This window comes from Puma concolor, chromosome B3 (genome assembly GCF_028749965.1).
Source record: "Puma concolor isolate L17-30 chromosome B3, mPumCon1.1.hap2, whole genome shotgun sequence".
Taxonomy (NCBI): Eukaryota; Metazoa; Chordata; class Mammalia; order Carnivora; family Felidae; genus Puma; species Puma concolor.
Genome location: NC_141672.1, coordinates 77612801 through 77634636, shown reverse-complemented (window position 1 = coordinate 77634636; position 21836 = coordinate 77612801). Strand labels below are relative to the sequence as shown.

Below are 21836 nucleotides of genomic sequence, written 5' to 3'. Positions count from 1 at the left end.
AAAATCGATGAGGCAGGAATTTTAAACAAAAGTTTTTGGTTCAGATGGTAAGGAGGCCCTCAAGAACAGCAGAAATCAGTATATCCAGGAGGCAGGGCTGGAGTCTACTTCGTGAACTAGAGGGTTTCTTCTTGGTATCCAAGTCCTTTTTAAATTTCTTCAAGTTTTTTAGCCAGGTTTGATATGTCATAATTCTGAGCCAGATACATTCCAAACACGTTGCCAAAAGTAAATCCAAGCAGGATCTGGAGCATGGGGTCTGCAAGGAGGGGGAGGAGGGTGCAAAGGGTGGCTAAGAGTTGGTTTTCAAGGAAGGGCACCACGGCAAACCAACTTAACCCAATACCTGTAGCTCAAGAGAGGCTCTATAAATCACTTTGAGTTCAAAAACTTGTTTCTTTCCCAAATCCTGGAAACATACTAGTCTCAACTTAATTGCATGTATATTTTTGTTCTGTATCTTTTTATTTTGGGGGGTAGGGGGGAGAGCACCAGCAGGGAAAGAGCAGAGAGTGGGGACAGAGGATCTGAAGCAGGCTCTGCGCTGACAGGCTGACAGCAACAGATGATGTGGGGCTCCAACTCACAAACCACAAAACCATGACCTTAGCTGATGTATGCCATTCAACCAACTGAGCCACCCAGCAACCTCTGTTCCGTATCTTTGTACTTATACCAAGATTGTATTACCACCTCCCCCTGCCAAAAAAGGACAGGTTAAGACAGTGTATGCCTGTGTTGTAAGTTTAAAATTTTGAAGGAAATTGGTTGAATATTTTCCAAACACTCAGGATGGTATCATGAAAGCCATAACTAATACACTGACAGTATATTGACACACTCTTAATGCCAATATATTGACTACATCTAGAATATATAAGAAACAATATTCTACATCTAGAATATATAAGAAACAATATATAAGAAACAATGACACTGTCTCTGTAAAGGGAAATGGGGACCAAGAGTTGTCAGTGGGCAAACAAAATTCTTTTGCTGTGTACACTTTTGAATTTATTATGTACATGTACTACCTATTCAAAACCAATTGTTTTAAGTTTTTTTTTTTAATGTTTATTTTTGAGGGAGGGGAGGGGCAGCAAGAGAGGGAGAGAGAATCCCAACCTATCAGCGCAGAGCCCAACATGGAGCCCGAACTGATGAACCACGAGATCGTGACCTGAGCCAAAATCAAGGGTCAGATGCTTAATTGACCGAACCACCCAGGCACCCCAGAAATAAATTTAATTTTTAAATAAAATATTAGTTGCTTCTACATAGCCTATCTCAGAGAGAGACACAAGACACTGACAACAGTTGCTTTCAGAAAAGTGAGGTGACTGGGGGACAGGGGTGAAAGGGATTTCACTCTATGCCTTTTTTGTACCCTTGTGCCATGTGAATATATTAAACTCTTCAATAAGAAACTTTTTTAAAAGTGGCATATAATAGTCCTAATAAAGGCTCTCTTTACTTTTTAATTATAGTTTATTTGTATTTCAAACTGATCCTGTGGGGTCTGGGGAAGAAAAAAAAAGAAAAAAACTGATCCTGTGAACCTAACAAAAGAAGCAAAGGTCCAAGGCAGAAATCATGAATATACATAAAATTATTTCCCCAAACCATTTTCCAGCAAAATTTAAAACTGCTTAAGGAAGAAAAATACTTTGCAACATAACCTATGAAATCTGTGTTAACAGCTATGAAATGGGGAGAGGGGTTTTAAAAGATTTTAACCTTTTTCTCAGACACCATTTTAACTTTGGAATACAGAAAAAAAAATTTTTTAAGTGAAGTTATATTCTATACTACTAACGAAGAAAACATTACTTCCTTTCTATCCAATTATATAAAGCAAGGGTATTTAGTATTTACTTGCCTTTCTACAACTAAATATAAAACCTCTTCAAATGCTTTCAGTATGACTTTATTACCCAAATAACAATGGGATTTGACATTTAGGGTAATCCCATTGTATTTCCTCCCAAACCAATAAAAATAAATAATAAAATTCAAGAGGTAAAGAAGGATTACAAGATAATTTAATTCAGTCCTTCATTTTACAGATGTAGAAGCAAATTCCCAGAAAGTTTAAATTCAAACTCACAACCAATAGGAAAAAAACATTAATTGGAACCCAGATGTCCTGCCTCTGCAATCAGTATGCTTTCAAGTCACGCCCCTAATAGGATGTAAGGTAACTGAAAGTGTCATTCAAATTTCTTTCCTGGCTCCACATTTTTCAAAATTTTTTTTTATTGTTTATTTATTTTTGAGAGACAGAGCATGAGCACAGTAAGGACAGAGAGAGAGGAAGACACAGAATCCGAAAGAGGCTCCAAGCTGAGCTGTCAGCACAAAGCCCCACGCGGGGCTCCGACCCATGAACTGTGAGATCGTGACCTGAGCCAAATGAAGTCGGATGTTTAACCAACTGAGCCACCCAGGGCACCCCTTAGCTCCACATTTTAATGTTTATTTATTTTGGGGACAGACAGAGACAGAGCGCGAGTAGGGGAGGGGCAGAGAGAGAGGGAGACACAGAATCTGAAGCGAGCTCCAGGTTCTGAGCTGTTAACACAGAGTCCGATGTGGGGCTCCAACCCACGAACCATGAGATCATGACCTGAGCAGAAGTCGGTAACTTAACCGACTGAGCCACCCAGGTGCCCCCATATTTTAAATAAGTAATCTGTGATAGTAGTCAGAAATGCTATTTAATAAAGGAAAACAAGGAACAAATCTTTAAAAGTATTTTAATTAATATAATCTCTTGAGATCAATAATATATTGTTTAAATTTTCTGCGTAAGTAGGCCCAAGGCAACTGCTGGCAAAGGGGTAAAGAAAAAGTAATTTTATTTTAAAATAAATGCCAAAAATCAACTTTACAAAATAACTTTATCAATATGAATCATTTTAAAAAAGAAATATAAGACTTCATATACATGCATCAAATTGTACTCTCATTCACTGACATGAACACACCTCCACAAACTAACACAAGGGCAAATAAATAAATATATACAAATAGATATACATAGCCAAATAACGAGCTACAGATTCACCTGCCATTTCCAGAGACCAAAATCTTCTTACAAATACACTGGCAAATACAGCAAAATACCAATATAAAGGAACACATATATACATAGATGCATAAATACCAGAACCCAAAGTGACATGTAGACATATACCACAGTGCTTATATATACATACATCATAAATAAGCATGTAATCCAGAAAGAAAACAAATGGTGATCTACAAAACAGTCAAAAATATTATACCCTTTTCATTGCTGGTGAAAACTTAACAGTTCACAAAATTGAGTTTAATATAATGCTCATGTCTTAAATAATGGAAACAGAAAAAGAAACTAGACTCTAAAGCCATTCCTACAGACACCGAGTCTCTCATAAAAATATAACAGCACAATGATGGGGACTCCTACCCTAACTAGAATAAAGGTAATTTGCTAAATGAGACCACTGAAAGTGATAAGAGAAACATTCTGTAAAATGAGCTAAATTCTTTTCACTTTAAAGGCCCTACTAGAGATTTGCTGCTGCTCTACTTCACGACCTGGGGAAGCAAAACTAAAAAAGCTGTTGCTGGGTTCAGGTGCTGTGGGAGAAGCCACAAAAAATGGTCTGAACTGAAAATCTCCATCTCCACCACCCCGATTTCGAACTGGTGTACTGTCCAAAGGAAACTTGGAGTTGTTCCCTAGGAAAAAAATAAGGGGAAAACTTAAGCATCCATTTGCTTACAGATTTTTAGGTACAAAAAGACAAAATTCATTTAATAAATATTTTAACAGAATCAATTCCTATGAGACAGTAAAATATAAACTTAATATTGGATAGAGAAAAGGGTTTTATGATGGCTCCTACTCCCTCCCCCAACCACAGTATATACTATACCTTCTGCTGTGATGCACTTTCCAGTAGCTATGAACTCATCACCAAAAGTAATTTTACAGTGAAATGTTTTTAGTATAGCCAGAATTTACAATTCATAATTTCATTCATTATCTATGTAATCTACTTCAAAGGAATATTGTGTGTGTGTGTGTGTGTGTGTGTGTGTGTGTGTGTGTACGTGTGTGTATAAAGCCTTTTGTCCCAGGTTCTTTAAGAATAATTTTATTTATTTACTTATTTTATTTTTGAGAGAGAGAGAGTGCACCTCGAGGGGGGGGGTGGGGAGTACATACAGAGGGAGAGAGAGAATCTTCAGCATGCTCATGTGGTGAGGAGCCCAATGCAGGGCTCAATCTCACAACCATGAGATCATGACCTGACCCAAAATCAAGAGTCCGACGCTTAACTGACTGAGCCACCAGGAGCCTCTAGAATAAAATTTTTTTAAAATACTGCCATAAACAGAAAATATATATCAACTATGAAAAACTGGCACATACTCGCAGTTCAAGATTAGAATAACATTAAAAAAAAAAATCAGACAATAGATCTGATTAAATAAACATTTAACAACTTCCACTGTACCATTCTTTGGCTTCTACAAGTTTTAAATGGAGTATGTAACTAAAAGAGAATGCTGACTATAAACATGCTTCAAGCCAACAGCTGTAACGAGATAAAAGTAAAAAGGTTAAGGGGCACCTGGGTGGCTCAGTCAGTGAAGCGTCCAACTTCGGCTCAGGTCATGATCTCACGGCTTGTGAGTTCAAGCCCCACATCGGGCCTGTGCTGACAGCTCAGAGCCTGGAGCCTGCTTCAGACTCTGTGTGTCCCTCTCTCTGCCCCTCCCCTGCTTGCACTCTGTCTCTCACTCTCTTTCTCTCAAAAATAAATTAGAAAAAAAAAAAAAGTTAAAAAAAAGGTTAAGTGTGCATAAAAAGTGGAACAGGAAAGAACTGATGAATATAAAGAAATCAACATAAATGTGGATTGTAACAAGGAAAAAATATCTATAATGTTAATATACAGTAACACTTTGACTATAATTGTGATTAACTGAAATTTAAGCAAAAACTTGTTTTTGCTTCAATTCTTATATCTAATATTCTTCACCTTATTACTTCCTGCCTTTTCTAGGACATCTCTTCCCCTACTAAATGTTTTTCCTCAGGCTGTAATTCAAAAAACATGTATTTAGGAAATTCAGCACATGAAACTTCACTTTTTTACATTCCAAAACTAATTTATACTAATAGCATAGTAAAAATCACTTGGATTCTATTATATCAAGAATAGTATAAAGAGAACTCAGGAAGAGACAGGAGTTTCATTGTATCTGTCAAGGCACCTAACAAGCAGAAAAGAACTGGTATCTTCCGAGATTGTGCACTTCCAGAAAGCAGGAATCCTATCTGCATAATCCTTATATTCTCATTGCCTAGGATTATGTCTAGCAGACTAGTACATGAAGTATGTTTGATAAACACTTGATGAATGAATAAACAAAAGTAAACCAACAATAACTTAAGTACTGTGCAATCAGTATTGCCATGTGAAAGAAAATGAAACATGGACTTCTTGAGGATAGGAAATGGTTGAGTGTGGGCTCTGAAGATAGTTCTGTAACTTGACTAATTTACTTAAACTTTCTGTGCCTCAGTTTTCTCATCTGTAAAATAAGGGTAATAACTACTTCACAAAGTTTTAAAAATAAAATGAATATATGTAATATTATAACAGTATCTAGTCCTTAGTAAGGAATCGAAAACTGGCAACTAATATTACTGCAAGGAAACAGCTTTTCACTTAAAGTATCAATTTGCAAACTATTTTGAAGAGATTTACTGTTTACAATGAAGATGTAACTTAACCACAAGCAAATAAAAATAAATAAAAGCAAAGATGTACATGTTTAGACCTGGATAAGGAATCTGGAACCTATCACCACTCTAGGCCTTTGGAGTCTCCATTGACTTTCTAGAACTGTGCCGAACACAATGTGAAAGATTTAAAGAACAGTTATTGGATATTATATGTCCTTTCTTACCTAATGGAAAGCCAAAAACACCAGATTGTGCAATCATGGATGGTTCCAGCATACTTTCTTGGTTAGCAATAGTGATGTTTCGCAGCCTAAGGCTATCATACAGGCCTTGGAGCTTTTGATACTGACGATTTCGCTCCATAAGTTTCTCAGAGATGTCACTGAACTTTTTCTTATATTCTTCTAGCACTTTCTTCATGGAGGTGACTTCCCCCTTCATAGAGGTCAATTCTACATCCTTACTCTGTATTTGCTGAGTGTATATCTTCTCCATCTGTTTCAGATGGCCCTCAGCCTTGCTGAAATTGTATTCTTGATAGAGACGCTCCTGATGTACCTGCCCCGAGAGAAAAAGAGATTTTTAAGGTAATAAGTACAAAGTTATATATCATAAAACTTTACACAAAAAGATTTACACCAGGACATTACTAATTTAACATTTAGAACCAGATTAAGAAGCAAACTAGATGTACAATTGGATGGTTACTATAGAAAATAATACACCATGTCACTAAACACATAAGAAAAAACTCTGGAGGAATATTCTCAAACTGCTACCATTATACCAACAAAAGTATCTATCTAACCCTGAAAAGTGACATGTAGTCTTAGTATTTTTAAAAAATATGAATGTCGTATTTCAAGTAATCCATAGTATGGAGAACAGATAAGACAGTCTCCAATTATCCCTGTCTCCTCGTACTTAGATTCTCTCCTACAATGTGGGCAGAAGCTGTGACAAGAATACAGGTAAAATGAAAGGATGCTGCTTGATATTACATAAGACTATAAAGTCGGCCTTAGCACACTCTCTTGCTGGCTTTGTAAAAGCAAGTAGCCATGTTGCAAAGGCCAAGGCAAGTAACTGAGTACAGCCTTTGAGCAACAGCCAGCACAATACTGAGGTCATAATGAATCTAAACATAAGACTGTACACAACCTTCACAAAAATTAACTCAAAATGGATCACAGAACTAATGTAAACACAAAACTCTAAGATTCCTATAAGATAACAGAGGAGAAAATCTAAATGATCTTGGGTTTAATGGTGACTTTTTAGATGCAACACAAAAAGGCACAATCTGTGAAAGAAAGAACTGATGAGCTAGATTTCATTAAAGTTGAAAATTTCTGCTCTGCAAAAGACAATGTCAAGAGAATGAAAAGACAAGCCATAGAATGAGAGAAAATATCTGGGGGCACCTAGGTGGCTTGGTCAGTTAAGCATCCAACTTCGGCTCAGGTCATGATCTCATGGTTTATAAGTTTGAGCCCCCTTCAGATCCTGTCTCCCTCTCTCTCTGTCCCCCCACGCTTTCTCTCTCCAAAAAAAAAAAAAAAAAAAAAAAAAAAAGACATGATAAGTCTGTTATCCAAAACATACAAAGAACTCTTAGAACTCAACAATAAATAACCCAACTTAAAAAATCAGTCACAGGGGCGGGCACTTGGGTGGCTCAGTCAGTTGAGCAGCTGACTTAAGTTCATGTCATGATCTTGCAGTTTGTGAGTTCGAGCCCTGCATCAGGCTTTGTGCTGACAGCTTGCAGCCTGGAGCCTGTTACTGATTCTTGTCTCCCTCTGCCCCTCCCCTGCTCACACTCTGTCTCTCTCTGTCTCAAAAATGCATAAACATTAAAAACTTAAAAAAAAAAAAATCAGTCACAAACCTTAATAGACATTTCACCAAAGAAAATAAACAGATGTGAAGTAAGCATATGAAAAGATATCCCGACAAAGCTGTAATCATCAAGACAGTATGGTACTGGCACAAGAACAGACACTCAGATCAATGGAACAGAACAGAGAACCCAGAAATGGACCCACAAACATATCGCCAACTCATCTTTGACAAAGCAGGAAAGAATGTCCAATGGAATAAAGACAGTCTCTTCAGCAAGTGGTGCTGGGAAAACTGGACAGCGACATGCAGAAGAATGAACCTGGATGGACCACTTTCTTACACCATACACAAAAATAAACTCAAAATGGATGAAAGACCTCAATGTAAGACAGGAAGCCATCAAAATCCTTGAGGAGAAAGCAGACACAAACCTCTTTGATCTTGGCCGCAGCAACTTCTTACTCAACACGTCTCCAGAAGCAAGGGAAACAAAAGCAAAAAGGACCTCATCAAAATAAAAAGCTTCTGCACAGTGAAGGAAACAATCAGCAAAACTAAATGACAACCGACAGAATGGGAGAAGCTTTTTGCAAATGACATATCAGATAAAGGGTTAATATCCAAAATCTATAAAGAACTGATCAAACTCAACACTCAAAAATCAAATAATCCAGTGAAGAAATAGGCAAAAGACATGAATAGACACTTCTCCAAGGAAGATATCCAGATGGCCAACCGACACATGAAAAAATGCTCAGCATCACTCATCATCAGGGAAATACAAATCAAAACCACAATGAGATACCACCTTACACCTGTCAGAATGGCTAACATGAACAACTCAGGCAACAACAGATGTTGGTGAGGATGTGGAGAAAGAGGATCTCTTTTGCATTGTTGGTGGCAATGCAAGCTGGTGCAGCCACTCTGGAAAACAGTATGGAGGTACCTCAAAAAACTAAAGGTAGAAATACCTACGACTCAGCAATTGCACTACTAGGCATGTATCCAAGGGATACAGGTGTGCTCTTTCAAAGGGACACATGCACCCCCATGTTTATAGCAGCACTATCAACAATAGCCAAAGTATGGAAAGGCCCAAATGTCCATCGATGGATGAATAAATAAAGAAGATGTGGTATATATATATATATATATATATATATATATATATATATACACAATGGAGTATTACTCAGCAATCAAAAAGAATGAAATCTTACCATTTGCAACTACGTGAATGGAACTGGAGGGTATTATGCTAAGTGAAATTAGTCAGGCAGAGAAAGACAAATATATGACTTCACTCATATGAGGACGCTAAGACACAAAACAGATGAACAGAAGGAAAGAGAAACAAAAATAATATAGAAACAGGGAGGGGGACAAAGCAGAAGAGACTCATAAATATGGAGAACAAACTGAGGGTTACTGGAGGGGTTGTGGGAGGGGGGATGGGCTAAATGGGTAATGGGCATTAAGGAATCTGCTCCTGAAATCATTGTTGCACTATATGCTAACTAATTTGGATGTAAATTTTAAAAAATAAAATTAAAAAAAAGAAAAGATATCCCATATCATGTCATCAGGTAAATGCAAATTAAAACAAGATACTACTACACACCTATTAGAATGGCCCAAATCCAGAACACTGATAACTAGCAAGGATGTGGAGCAAAAGGAACTCTCCTCCATTGATGGTAGGAATGCAAAGTTACAGCCATTTTGGAAGACAGATTTCTTGTAAGACAGATTCCTTATAAAACAGCAGTTTCTTATAAAACCAAACATAGTCTTACTATACAATCCAGAAATCATGCTCTTTGGTATTTATCCAAAGGAACTGAAAACATGTCTTGCACACAAATGTTTATAGCAGCTTTATTCATTATTACCAACACTTGTAAGCAACCAAATTGTCCTTCAGAGGTGAATGGATAAACTGTGTAAAATCTAACAACAGAATAGTATTAACATTAAAAGGATATGAACTATCAAGACATGAAAAAAGAGGAAATTTAAATGAGTATTACTAAGTCAAAGAAGCCAATGGAGTGCCTGGGTGGCTCAGTCGGTTAAGCGTCAGACTTCAGCTCAGGTCATGATCTCATGGTCTGTGAGTTCGAGCCCTGCGTTGGGCTCTGTGCCAACAGCTCAGAGCCCGGAGCCTGCTTCAGCTTCTGTGTCTCCCTCTCTGCCTCTCCCCCCTCACACTCTGCCTCTGTCAATCTATGAAAAATGAATAAACCTTTAAAAAATTAAAAAAAAAAAAGCCAATGAAAAAGACTACAAACTGTAGGATTCCAACTGTGTGACAGTCTGAAAAAGGCAAAACTATGGAAATAGTAAAAAGATCAGTGGTTGCCAGGGGTTAGGGGAAAGGAGGGATAAAGATGGTGCACAGATTTTTAGAGCAGTGAAACTACTGTGGATGATATTATCATGGTGCATATAAGTCATTATACATTTGTCCAAATTCACAGCATATATATACCACAGAGAGAACCCTAATGTAAACTATGGACTTTGTATGACAGTGACATGTCAATGTAGGTCCACCATTTAAAACATATGTACCATCGCGGTGGCAGATGTTGATAATGGAGGACTATACATGTATCGAAGACAACAAATATATGGGAAATCTCTCCATCTTCCTCTTAATTGTGCTATAAACCTAAAACTGCTTTAAAAATAAAGTCCCTTCGGGGCATCTGGGTGACTCAGTCAGGTAGGCGCCCGACTTCAGCTCAGGTCATGATCTCATGGTCTGTGAGTTCGAGCCCCATGTGCTGACAGCTCAGAGCCTGGGGCCTGCTTCAGATTCTGTGTCTCCCTCTCTTTGCCCTTCCCCGACTCAGACCTCTGTCTCTCTTTCTCTCAAAAGCAAATAAACATTAAAAAATTTAAAAAATAAAATAAAGAATAAAATCCTTTTAAAAAAGTAACAAAAAATATGGCCCTCAGTTTCACATTCCACTAGGAAGGGAATGCTGCCAGCATGAGCTTGGAAGCAGATCTTTCCTCAGTTGGCCATACTGTAGCCCCTGTCAACACCTTGATTATAGTTTTGAGAATCTGAGCAGTCTATGCCTGAACTCTTGACCTACACAAACTGAGATAATAAACACATGTTGTTCTAAGCCACTAAATTTGTTGATTAAGCCATTAAGTTTGTTACACATACACAACTACTATATACAGACACAAATTTTAGCTTATCTTTGGATTCACTATCCTTTATATATTGACAAGAATGAAATATGAGCACTCACCTCTAAATTTTTTTTTAATTTGCCCATTCAATATAGCGTGATGTAACTCCACCAAGTCTGGGTTACCAGTCCCTTCTATGTAGTCCCACAGCACTCTGTACTTTCCTTATAATGTACACATTACAAATATATTATAAATGTCTGGGGTTTTTTAATCTTTATCACCACTAAACCGTAGCCTTCTTGAAACTCATACATTTTGTTCATTACTGTATACTCAGTACCTAAGAAGTTGCATGAAATATAAATGTTTCCAGAAAATATTTGTTGAATAACTAAATAGGAAAAAATTATTTCTGACTACCTTACTCATTCACTGCTTTCTACCATATTTGAAAAGATGAAAACAGTAACACATTCATGTTCAATCAGTACTATCCCCCAAATAGGAATCCACTTTAAGATATAGTGTCTATTCATTCAGTCAATAAATATTTACTGAGACTTAAGACCAGTAACTATGATGGTCACTCAAGACCCAGAGATAAAGTATCAAAACTTGACATGAAGAACTCTCCCAACTAGAAGACATGAACAAGTATGCAGATAATTATAATACCATATAAATAATACAATAAAAGTACACATAAGATACAGGAGCATATAAGAGGGATGCCTTACCCAGAAAAATATAATGAAAGGATTAACTTGTTGACAAGCAAAATCTTTAAAAAGCATTATAAATGTATATGCAAGATATACAATATACTCAAGGACACGATTAAAGTTCTCCACAGAAAAGTCTTTCTAAGAAGGTACCAGAAATCATGAGTTAAGGATGTGAACTTGGTATTAAGATGCTCATCACAGTGGTTTTAATAAACTAGAAAAAAATTATGAGACATTTCTATTATATCAAAAAAAAGACTAATAAAAGATAAATAAAAAAAGAGATAATATCTTGCAATATCTGAGTTACGTACATATAAAGAATTCTTGGTAGTACCTGGGTGGCTCAGTCAGTTGGGCATCTGACTTCAGCTCAGGTCATGATCTCACAGTTTGTGAGTTCAAGCCCCACGATGGGCTCTGTGCTGACAGCCCAGAGACTGGAGCCTGCTTCAGATTGTGTCTCCCTCTCTCTGCTCCTACCCCACTCATGCTATGTCTCTCTTTCAAAAATGCATAAACATTAAAAAAGAGAGAGAATTCTACAAATCAATAGGGAAAAAACCTACAGCAAGTGAAATAAGCAAACTAAAACAGGCAATTCATAAAAATACATGAAAACATACAAGAAAATGTTTTCAGCTAACCGTCATCTAAGAAGTGCATATTTAAACAAGATTTTACTCTACTCATTATCTAATTGGTGAGTAGAAATATGAACAATCAGGTACCCTCATACATTTAAAGGACACAAAAGGTCCTAACTGGAAGACAATTTTAAAATACTGCAATTTGGGGAGCACTTGGCTGGTTCAATCGGTAAAGCATGCAACTCTTGACCTCAGGGTTGTGAGTTTAAGCCTCACATTGAGCAGAGAGATTACTTAAAAATAAAATCTTTTAAAAGTTAAATTAATTAACTGCAATTTTTAAAACTTTGAAATATGTATTCATCCACTTTCAGGAATTTAATATTAGCAAATAATTAAATACGTGAATTTGATAAGAATGCTCATCACATTTTTTTTATAACTTGGAAGTAATTTATGATACAACTATTAAAATTATGATTATAAAATAACTAATTTAAAAATACTAAAATATTCTAGTAATCATAATATATTGTCATCTGTAACTGATATTATCCTACTTTGGGACAAAAAAATATATATATGTAAAACATATTTATGTACAAAAAAAGTCCAGTAATACACAAAAATATCAACAATGATCTCCAAGTTATGGAATTATGGGTGATTTTTTTATTTTCTTCCCTTTGGATTTCCAAAAGTAAACATATGACCTTTTCAAATTTTTTTTTTAGTGTTTATTTATTTTTGGGAGAGAGACAGAGACAGAGCGTGAGCAGGGGTGGGGCAGAGAGAGAGGGAGACACAGAAACCCAAGCAGGCTCCAGGCTCCCAGCAGTCAGCACAGAGCTCACGTGAGACTCAAACCAACAAACCACAAAATCATGACCTGTGCCAAAGCTGGATGCTTAACCAACTGAGCCACTCAGGGACCCCTAAACATATTACTTTTGAAAAAAAAAATTATTAAAAAGTTTTCTATATATTCACAAAAAATAAATACAAACACAGTGAAGGAAAAACATTAGAAGCTTCCACATGCCTCCAATCATACTGTCCAGAAAAACTAGCCTAAGCACTAACCTGATACGTCCAGAAGGCCAGTGCACGGGAGCTAATGTCCAACACAATCTCTGGTCGAAGTCCTGCCAGTACCATGGCTTTATATTCCTCTGATGGACTGAGTTCTGTGCGGACAATGTCTAGCTTTCCAGAAAGGGTACTGTTGCAGGCAGGGCAGATAGCTGGTGAACGACTAAACTCACCACTGCCATGCTGATCACAGAAGATGTGAGAGCAGGCAGTGACCCACGCATAACCAGAGAGTTTGAGACGACACTTGCGATAATTACAAAGCAGCATGTCTTCACACAAAGACATAATAGAAAGTGAGGTCTCCAGATGCTGAAAAGAATCCTAATAAGGGGTAAATGAAAAGGCCAAATAAGTCAACTTTTAGTGAAAATGAAATAAATAGTAAATAAACAGACCATGTTTTCATTTAATTACGATAAAATAATGTATTTTATTGTTTTTGTAATTATTATCAATGTTACATTGATTTCACTCAATATTAACTGTGTTCTTTTGTGTAAACCGCTAGAAAGTCCATGAAAAAAAATTTTAAAGAAACAAATTAAAGACACTAGTGGTCCAAATCTTACTAAAGCCAAAAATAGTATGTACGTAGAAAATAAAGTTCAGGAACATTTTGCAAAGTACAAACAAATAAAAGTTAATCACGCCCTTTGCCATTCCTCAATACCTAAATAAAAAAGCCAAATTTATTACTGTCCATAGTTTGCTAGCATATTTTAGTATCAATTCTCACACTTGGCAGACTTAGGTCCAGGCACTGATTTCAACCATTCTTTAGTGCAAAGTGTCTTTTACGTTACATTTTTAGGTTTTTTCATAATACATGGACTTCTCAGATTCTTTACCTGCATTGCCTTAACTAAAAAGCCGGTAGTAATCTGCTAGTATTAAAATAATTTAATTCGTCCAAGCAAATGACTATTATGAAACCTGAACAACTGTATAAAAGCTGCTTTATCATCAAACAATTCCTTGCAAACAAATTGCAAGGATAGCATTCAATATTAACACAAATAATATTGAATGCTATCCTTGCAACTTTTTTTTAATGTAAAACTAAATAAATACTTTTAGGTTACTTTTCAATATAGCGTCCACTCTCACTGGAGTTTTACTAACCGAGACTGGATAGCAATATTGTGGATATATCAAAATCATATACTGTAAGAAATAATTGTGACACATCAATTATACACCCAGGAAAAATGTTCACATTTATCAACCGATAAATTCTGTCAAGAATGTTGCCTCAGTCACAGGGGTCGACGAGGACACTCTGACACCTTTGTCCCCAAAGTACACGCTGAGGTAGGCTCCAAAGGTAAATGGCACCTTGCAGCCAGAGTTATAAGGCTTATTTTACCTCCAGCAGGGTTAATAGGCATGGGGCGAGCAGAAAAGCTGGGACGTTTCGAACCAGAGCCTTCTCGGGCAAAGCGAGGGGAGCGGCTAATTCCCAATTTTCCCTGACTGGGGGAATAAAGCCAATTTAGTGAGCTGTCCAAGTTAACTGAGGGCCAAGTTTTTGAGAATTAGGACTCACAGAAACTTCACTCTGGAGTTGTTGGCCTGCTTCCTGCGGTCTACGGAGAAAATAATAATACAAATAAAATATCTAACCTGAGGCGCCCAGATAAAGCGCGGGAAAACACCGTTGCCGCCACAATTCCACAACTACTGTAGGGAGGGCTCGCCCTGCGGCTCTTACTACATCTGAGAGCGCATGCGCGGGGTTGCCCCGGAGCCTGCCGGGTACCGGGCACAGGGCTTCGTACCGCTCGGGATCCTGGGACCGGTCAGGCTGTGGCACCCAGACTTGGTTGGGTACGTATTCCCGGCGCAGGCGCATATCAGGCGCTGTGAGGGTGCGAGTCTCACGTAGTGTGGTCTAGGTTTCCCGCTTGGAAGCCCAATGGATACAGCCATTGAGTTCCCTTCACTGCCCTCGACTGGCAGAAGAGTTAACATCCTAGCCCTCCTGGATGTAACAGCTGAGGTCAGAGACTCCCGAGGTAACAGCAGGTAAGGGGGCGAGAGGCAGTTGAGAAGCTAACAGAACCTCTGAGTACACAGGTGTGTTTGTCCTAGAAACACTTGGGGAGGACAGGCTGGGCAGCACATACTTCCTAAGTAGGAAAAAGTCCCGGAAATGTGACGCCTGTAATTGGATAGCTATCACCTCCACATTCTAGTTCTGCCATTTTACTTTTTATCCATCTTGGTACAGGGATCTTTATAGCTTTCACATATCTTCTAGATGCATTTAAAAATAGAACTTTTCCTTAGTTTATGATGTTACCAACATTTATTACAGGGCCTGAAATGAAGGGAGAGGATCAGGGGTCACAGCTTTTTTGAGGTGATCTGCCTGTGTGCTCTCCTGGACCTACTTTTAATTGTTTAAATGTTTGTGCCTGTTTTACCCTAATGCTGTCACCTGCCAATTTCGTTTCTGTTCTGTGTAACCTGCGTGGTCTTCTGCTTAATCTATAGAAGCCTATTGGAATTCATATTAGAAACTCAGCTGAAGAGGGCTTGAGGGGTCCTCAGAATACAAGCCTTAATGCTGTCTTTTGCAGCCACCTCCACATAATGTGTAGTAACAGATACTACACAATGGACACCAAAGCCCTGTAAACCCCTTTATGGGTTGTAAATCTCTAATACTAACCCTTTCTTCTTCAAACAAAACCTATCCTAATTACACAACTTTTGGCTAGTTTTCTACTTCCAACTTGTCCACAGTAATTAGAAAGGGTCCTCTTGGCCTTTGTATACATTTCCTAAAATGTCGTCTGAGAGTTTACAGTGGTAACTTAATTCTGGTGGTACAAACTGGATTCAAACAAAAGTGGGTGTTCATGTGTAAACCCCTAACATCTCTTTTGCATATCTGAGCAGTTTATGCATTTCCTGATTTTAATTATGTCAAATATACTACAAAAGTGTAGAATCTAAAGTTAGAAAACAAAGCATTCAAATTCAACCAGTACCTAACTTTGTGATCTAACTTACCTTTGTACTGCAACATGATCTCTTCCTGCTTCTTCATCAAGACCATTGATTCCCCAAACCTTAGGGTTTCAAAACTAAGTCAGTTTCAAAGTCAGTCTCAAATTTCCTCTAGAGTCCGTTTCACATTTCCAACCCATTTGGCTAAAAGCCTGTAGGAATAATATACATATTATGTGGGTGTGTATGTGTGTGTATGTATACTTTTTTTTGCCAATATTTTGCCGGATAGAATAAAAAGGGGCAGGGGGCTACAAAGACTTAGTATCCCAGTTATCTGGAACACCAGGAACTGAACTAACCTCCTTCTTAGTGGCATTGTGTCCTCTTGTTATGGCAAACCTTTCACTGCCTTCACTGGCTCTTTTCTGGAGTGCTCCTGGGGATGAGATTACTAAAATCAATCAAGGCTGAGATACAGAGACCCATCCACCAAACAGAACTTTTTAAAATACTGGTTTTTGGGGTACCTGGATGGTTCAGTTAAGCATCAGACTTCAGCTCAGGTCATCATCTCCCGGTTTGAGTTTGAGCCCCAGATCAGACTCTCTGCTGACCTCTCAGAGCGTGGCGCCTGCTTTGGATTCTGTGTCCCCCTCTCTTTCTGCCTCTCCCCCACTCATACTCTGTCTCTCTCTCAAAAATAAACATTAAATTTTTTTTTAAATATTGGTTTTTATTATTAAATATCAAGCATACAAAAAATGTGACGAATGACCATCATGCAGCTTTAATAAACTGAAATCTTTCTCACACTTGATTTTCTTTTAAATGAAGTAACATATTATAAATATAACTGAAGCCTCCCCATTTTCTTCTACCTCTCCAGAGGTAAACAAGCCAGATTTTGGTATTTATCATTCTCATGCATGCTTTTATACTTTTAGTATATATGTATATATCAATCTTGTTTTGCATGTCCTTAAACTACTAAAATCTTATTTTGCGTGTCCTAAAACTACTTATCATAGTATGCATCACTTTGCTATTTTATTAACTGTTTTTGACATGTAGTCATGTTAATACACATACCTTGCACTAATTCATTTTAACAGCCAAATTCTAAAAATTTACCACAATGTATCCATTCTTCCAATGGACATTTCTTCCAGGTTTTTAAAATTAAAAACAATACTTCAATAAACTTTCTATACATGTCTTCTTGAATACACATGCCAAGAATTCCTATAGAACATAATACCCAGAGACTGGATTTGTGTATAATCAACTTCAAATAAATTTCACTACCACCAGCAAAAACGAGAGCACACTGCTTCAGACTCAGCAACATATGCAAGTGTCATTTTTCTGGTTTTGTTTTCATTTTTGCCCTTATGATGGCAGTAAAATGGCATCTCAATGTTTTAACATGCCAATTCTTTGATTATTAGTGAGATTAAGCATCTTTTCAGGTGACTGACTACTCAGAGATCCTCATCTGTGAATTACTCATTCATATCCTTTGATCATTTCTATATTTCTATGGAGTCCTTTGTTGATTACATGGTATGTAAACCTAAGTTTTAATTTTACTGTATACAAATTTATCAATCTTTCCTTTTGGTGCTTAAGTCTATTCCAATGTCATCATATTCCTTGTTTTTCTATAGGTTTAAAGTTTTGCTTTTCATTTATAGATGTTTGATCCATTCTTCCTAATATAAGGATCTGGATAAACTCTGTAATTTGTGCTTACGCATCATTTATACCATTTAATTACAGATTATCTTCACGTTTCAAAAATGATTTTTTTATCATAAAGTTTGATATTGATCTTGGGTAGATATTAAGTGTCTATCAGCTATAATGAGTATTTATATACCACATTGCTCTAAAAATTTCAAAATAGTAATTTCTCCTGTTATTATTGAATCTTAGAATGTTAGCATGATCTAAACTAATTTGATACTTATATTCATTTTAATGGAAGAATCTTAATCTAAAAATTAGATTTCAAATTCTAACAGAAGTTATTATAGTGACATACCATTTCTATAATTCTAGTATGAGTATTACATCTCATTTCAAATCACAGGGATAAGTACTAGACTTCCAATACCTGAATTTGTATGTTATATCCCTTGCAAGTAAAATATATCCTCAGGGATATAAATATACTATGTAGGGCAAAAAATTCTTTAAAGTATAATTTAGCCAAAACAATTATAAGTATTTCAACATTAACTATAAAGCAGAAATAATGACTTTTTAACCATACCTGAGTGCTCTGTAAAACTTAAATCAATGATAAATGTCCAATTAAGGCTATAAATAAAATGCTCATAATAAAAGATATCCTATTAAATATCAGTAAGCTTTTGTTGTGCCTGGGTGGCTCAGTCGGTTAAGACTTCAATCGACTTCAGCTCAGGTCATAATCTCATGGTTTGGGGCGCCTGGGTGGCGCAGTCGGTTAAGCATCTGACTTCAGCCAGGTCATGATCTCGCGGTCCGTGAGTTCGAGCCCCGCGTCAGGCTCTGGGCTGATGGCTCAGAGCCTGGAGCCTGTTTCCGATTCTGTGTCTCCCTCTCTCTCTGCCCCTCCCCCGTTCATGCTCTGTCTCTGTCTGTCCCATAAATAAATAAAAAAAAAAAAACGTTGAAAAAAAAATTAAAAAAAAAAAAATAATAATAATCTCATGGTTCATGAGTTCAGGCCCTGCACTGGACTCTACTGTCAGCACAGAGCCCACTTTGGACCTTCTGTCCCCCTCTCTCTGCCCCTTTGCTGCTGGTTCTCTCTCAGAAAAATAAGTAAACATACATACATACATAAATGTAAGCTTTTATATAATTATTCCTCAAACCCAGGTTGTTTTGGCAGCCATTCTTCATTGACCCTTAAAGGATCAAACATCATAATCAAAGTAATCTCTACACCCAGCTTGGGTCTTGAACTCACAACACTAAGATCAAGAGCAGCATGCTCTACCAATAAGCCAGCCAGGCACCCCAAGTATTAAGACTTTTAGGTAGACTCACTGGTACCCAGATGTACCTATATATACAATGTACCTATATATACATTTTTCATCAGAGTCAAAATTTAAGTTCCAATTATTACATGTAAATAAATGTCTTGCCAAAATGCCATTAAAAAGGGTGCCATTTTCCAGGAACTTAAAAAAATATCTAATGGAGGTTTCACTTCACATATTTTTGAGTATCTATTCTAGGCCAGGCATTACAGATAAGGAAGTTTTCCTGCTTTCATGGAGTTTACAATCTAGCAAAGAATCTAAGAATGATGAAAGAAAATATTTTACTCTTCCTGCCTCTTACATTTATGCAAGGTTTTTTTAACTAATTTTCTTGCATTTCTTTAAAAAAATTTTTGTTAATGTGTATTTTTTTTTTAATTTTTTTTTTCAACGTTTATTTATTTTTGGGACAGAGAGAGACAGAGCATGAACGGGGGAGGGGCAGAGAGAGAGGGAGACACAGAATCGGAAACAGGCTCCAGGCTCTGAGCCATCAGCCCAGAGCCTGACGCGGGGCTCGAACTCCCAGACCGCGAGATCGTGACCTGGCTGAAGTCGGACGTTTAACCGACTGCGCCACCCAGGCGCCCCAAGTTAATGTGTATTTTTGAGAGAGAGACAGAGCATGAGTGGGGGAGGGGCAGAGCGAGGGAGACACATAATCCGAAGCAGGTCTCAGGTTCTGAGCTGTTGGCACAGAGCCCAATGCAGGTCTCGAACTCACGGACCTCGAGCTCATGACCTGAGCTGAAATCGGATGCTTAACCAACTGAGCCACCAGACACCCTGCAGGTTGATTCTATAAACCCTTTCTGAGGAGAAAAGTCTGTTTCCATCTTTAATTTCCATCTACTTTCATGCTGTGAAGAAAAATACATTTTTTAAAAATGTTTATTTATTCTTTGAGAGAGAGAGCACAAGCAGGGGAGGAGCAGAGAAAGACACACAGAATCCAAAGCAGGCTCCAGCCTCTGAGCTATCAGCACAGAGCCCAATGCAGGGCTCATAAACCGTGAGATCATGACCTGAGGTGAAGTCGGACGCTTAACCGACTGAGCCACCCAGGCACCCCGAAAAATACATTTTTAATACTAACCTAAAATGTGTAAGCAACCACTCGGTAGAAAATTGATCAGTAGAAACTCATCAGTACAAAATGATTAAACAACTTAAAATGTAAACATGAATGACTTCAGAGTTATTGTTTCAGAAACTCTCAATTTACTAAACCACTTTCTTTCATAGCCCTAGGTCAGTGCTATTCAAATACTATTGCAGTCAAAGGATTGTCAATAAACTTATACATCCTTATATTTTAATGTTAGTTTTGTTTTATTTTTTCAATCACAGGTACATTGTCTTAACCTAGAATCACCACCTGCTTTGTAATTGTTTGACTCCACAAAAATCAGAAGACACTAACGGACGGCCAACCCATCCCCATGGTGCCCTGAGTGAAAACAAGTCAGCTTGGATATATGATGGACTAAAATCTCACTACCTAAGCTCTAAGCAGTGAGAGGAACAGCCATCAAAATTTATCTCCAACCATTTTAATAAATGTTTTAAGAATGTTTTAATGTTTAAGAATGTTTTAAGAAATGTTTTAAGAAACATTTATAAAAATAAAGATATTAAGTATTCTTTTTTTTTCAAGTCAGTCTTAATAGGAATCAATCACTACATCTAAATTTTTAAAAAGTCAATTAAGAGCTAAATGAACCATCAAGTATCATCTGCTCCAGCTAAAAGACAAAATGAGGAATAGGATGATAAATAACTCAGTGCCAAAACAAGATCAATCAACTAAAGAAATGTTATTGGAACAGTCACATAGAGATACACACTAGTCCTGATTATCATACTTATTACCATAATTCTAGAACTTTAAATTAGGTTTTATGTGCTGGAGATGAAGATGTCAGAAACCACCAGGTAGAATAGTTTAAGATAAATATGCACATGGACTTTGATGATAAAACAGCTAATATCTAGGGGCACCTGGGTGGCTCAGTCGGTTAAGTGCCCAGCTTCGGCTCAGGTCATGATCTCATGGTTCATGGGTTGGAGCCCCACATCGGGCTCTATGCTGACAACTCAGAGCCTAGAGCCTGCTTCAGATTATGTGTCTCCTTCCTTCTCTGCCCCTCCCCCACTTGCACTGTCTCTATCTGAATAATAAACATCAATAAAAAAAAAAAAACAGGTAATATCTATTGAACAATCACTATATGCTTAAGCAGTGTTCTAAGCCCACAAATTTATTATCTAATCTTCAAAGTGACGTACTATTCTTTTGAATCTGGCACTATCATTCTCATATTAAGACACTGAGATGTTAAGAAACTTGCCAAGGTTACATAGCTGTTAAGTGACAAAGGATTGGTTTGAACTCAGTCTCACTCCAGAATCTATGCATAATATACTATACTACCTCAACATCTTTGACCTTTTAAAATATTAAATCTGTAGCAACTTAGCAGCTGGCCATGAAGCCACAAAGTTGAATTTTCAAAGATTCATATGTATGTCAAAGCTTCTCAGCTTCAACATAAGCCTTACCACAAAAGAAAAATGTTGTCATCATCTGTTGTATATCCAGGACTTACAACACCCAAGAATTCCAAGCTGGGAAAGAAGTCAGACTCAGATCTAGTTTTGGTCTCCTGAAACGTCATTG

At 37.3% G+C, this 21836-nt stretch overlaps 1 protein-coding gene, 1 non-coding gene and 1 pseudogene across 4 annotated transcripts; all 3 read right to left on the bottom strand.

Annotated features, from left to right (window-relative positions):
- Positions 1-4: 4 nt before the first annotated feature.
- Positions 5-460, bottom strand: LOC112855662 (short transmembrane mitochondrial protein 1 pseudogene; annotated as a pseudogene).
- A 2279-nt stretch (positions 461-2739) lies between these two features.
- On the bottom strand, positions 2740-21811 carry CCNB1IP1 (cyclin B1 interacting protein 1). 3 transcript variants are annotated; one of them, XM_086710275.1, is made up of 5 exons: positions 16478-18380; positions 16179-16327; positions 13149-13481; positions 5971-6304; positions 2740-3726 (listed from the first exon to the last, which is right to left on the bottom strand). In XM_086710275.1, exons 3-5 carry the CDS (start codon positions 13443-13445, stop codon positions 3524-3526), a joined length of 834 nt encoding a protein of 277 aa, XP_086566401.1. In that variant the 5' UTR covers positions 13446-13481; positions 16179-16327; positions 16478-18380; the 3' UTR covers positions 2740-3523. The 3 variants fall into 3 exon arrangements, with proteins under 3 accessions (XP_086566401.1, XP_086566402.1, XP_025775824.1); XM_086710276.1 differs by lacking the exons at positions 16179-16327; positions 16478-18380 and adding an exon at positions 21719-21811; XM_025920039.2 differs by lacking the exons at positions 16179-16327; positions 16478-18380 and adding an exon at positions 14784-16168.
- LOC112856731 (small nucleolar RNA SNORA79) lies at positions 20544-20690 on the bottom strand. Its single transcript, XR_003223274.1, has one exon. It is a non-coding gene; the product is annotated as a small nucleolar RNA SNORA79 (small nucleolar RNA).
- Positions 21812-21836: the final 25 nt, after the last annotated feature.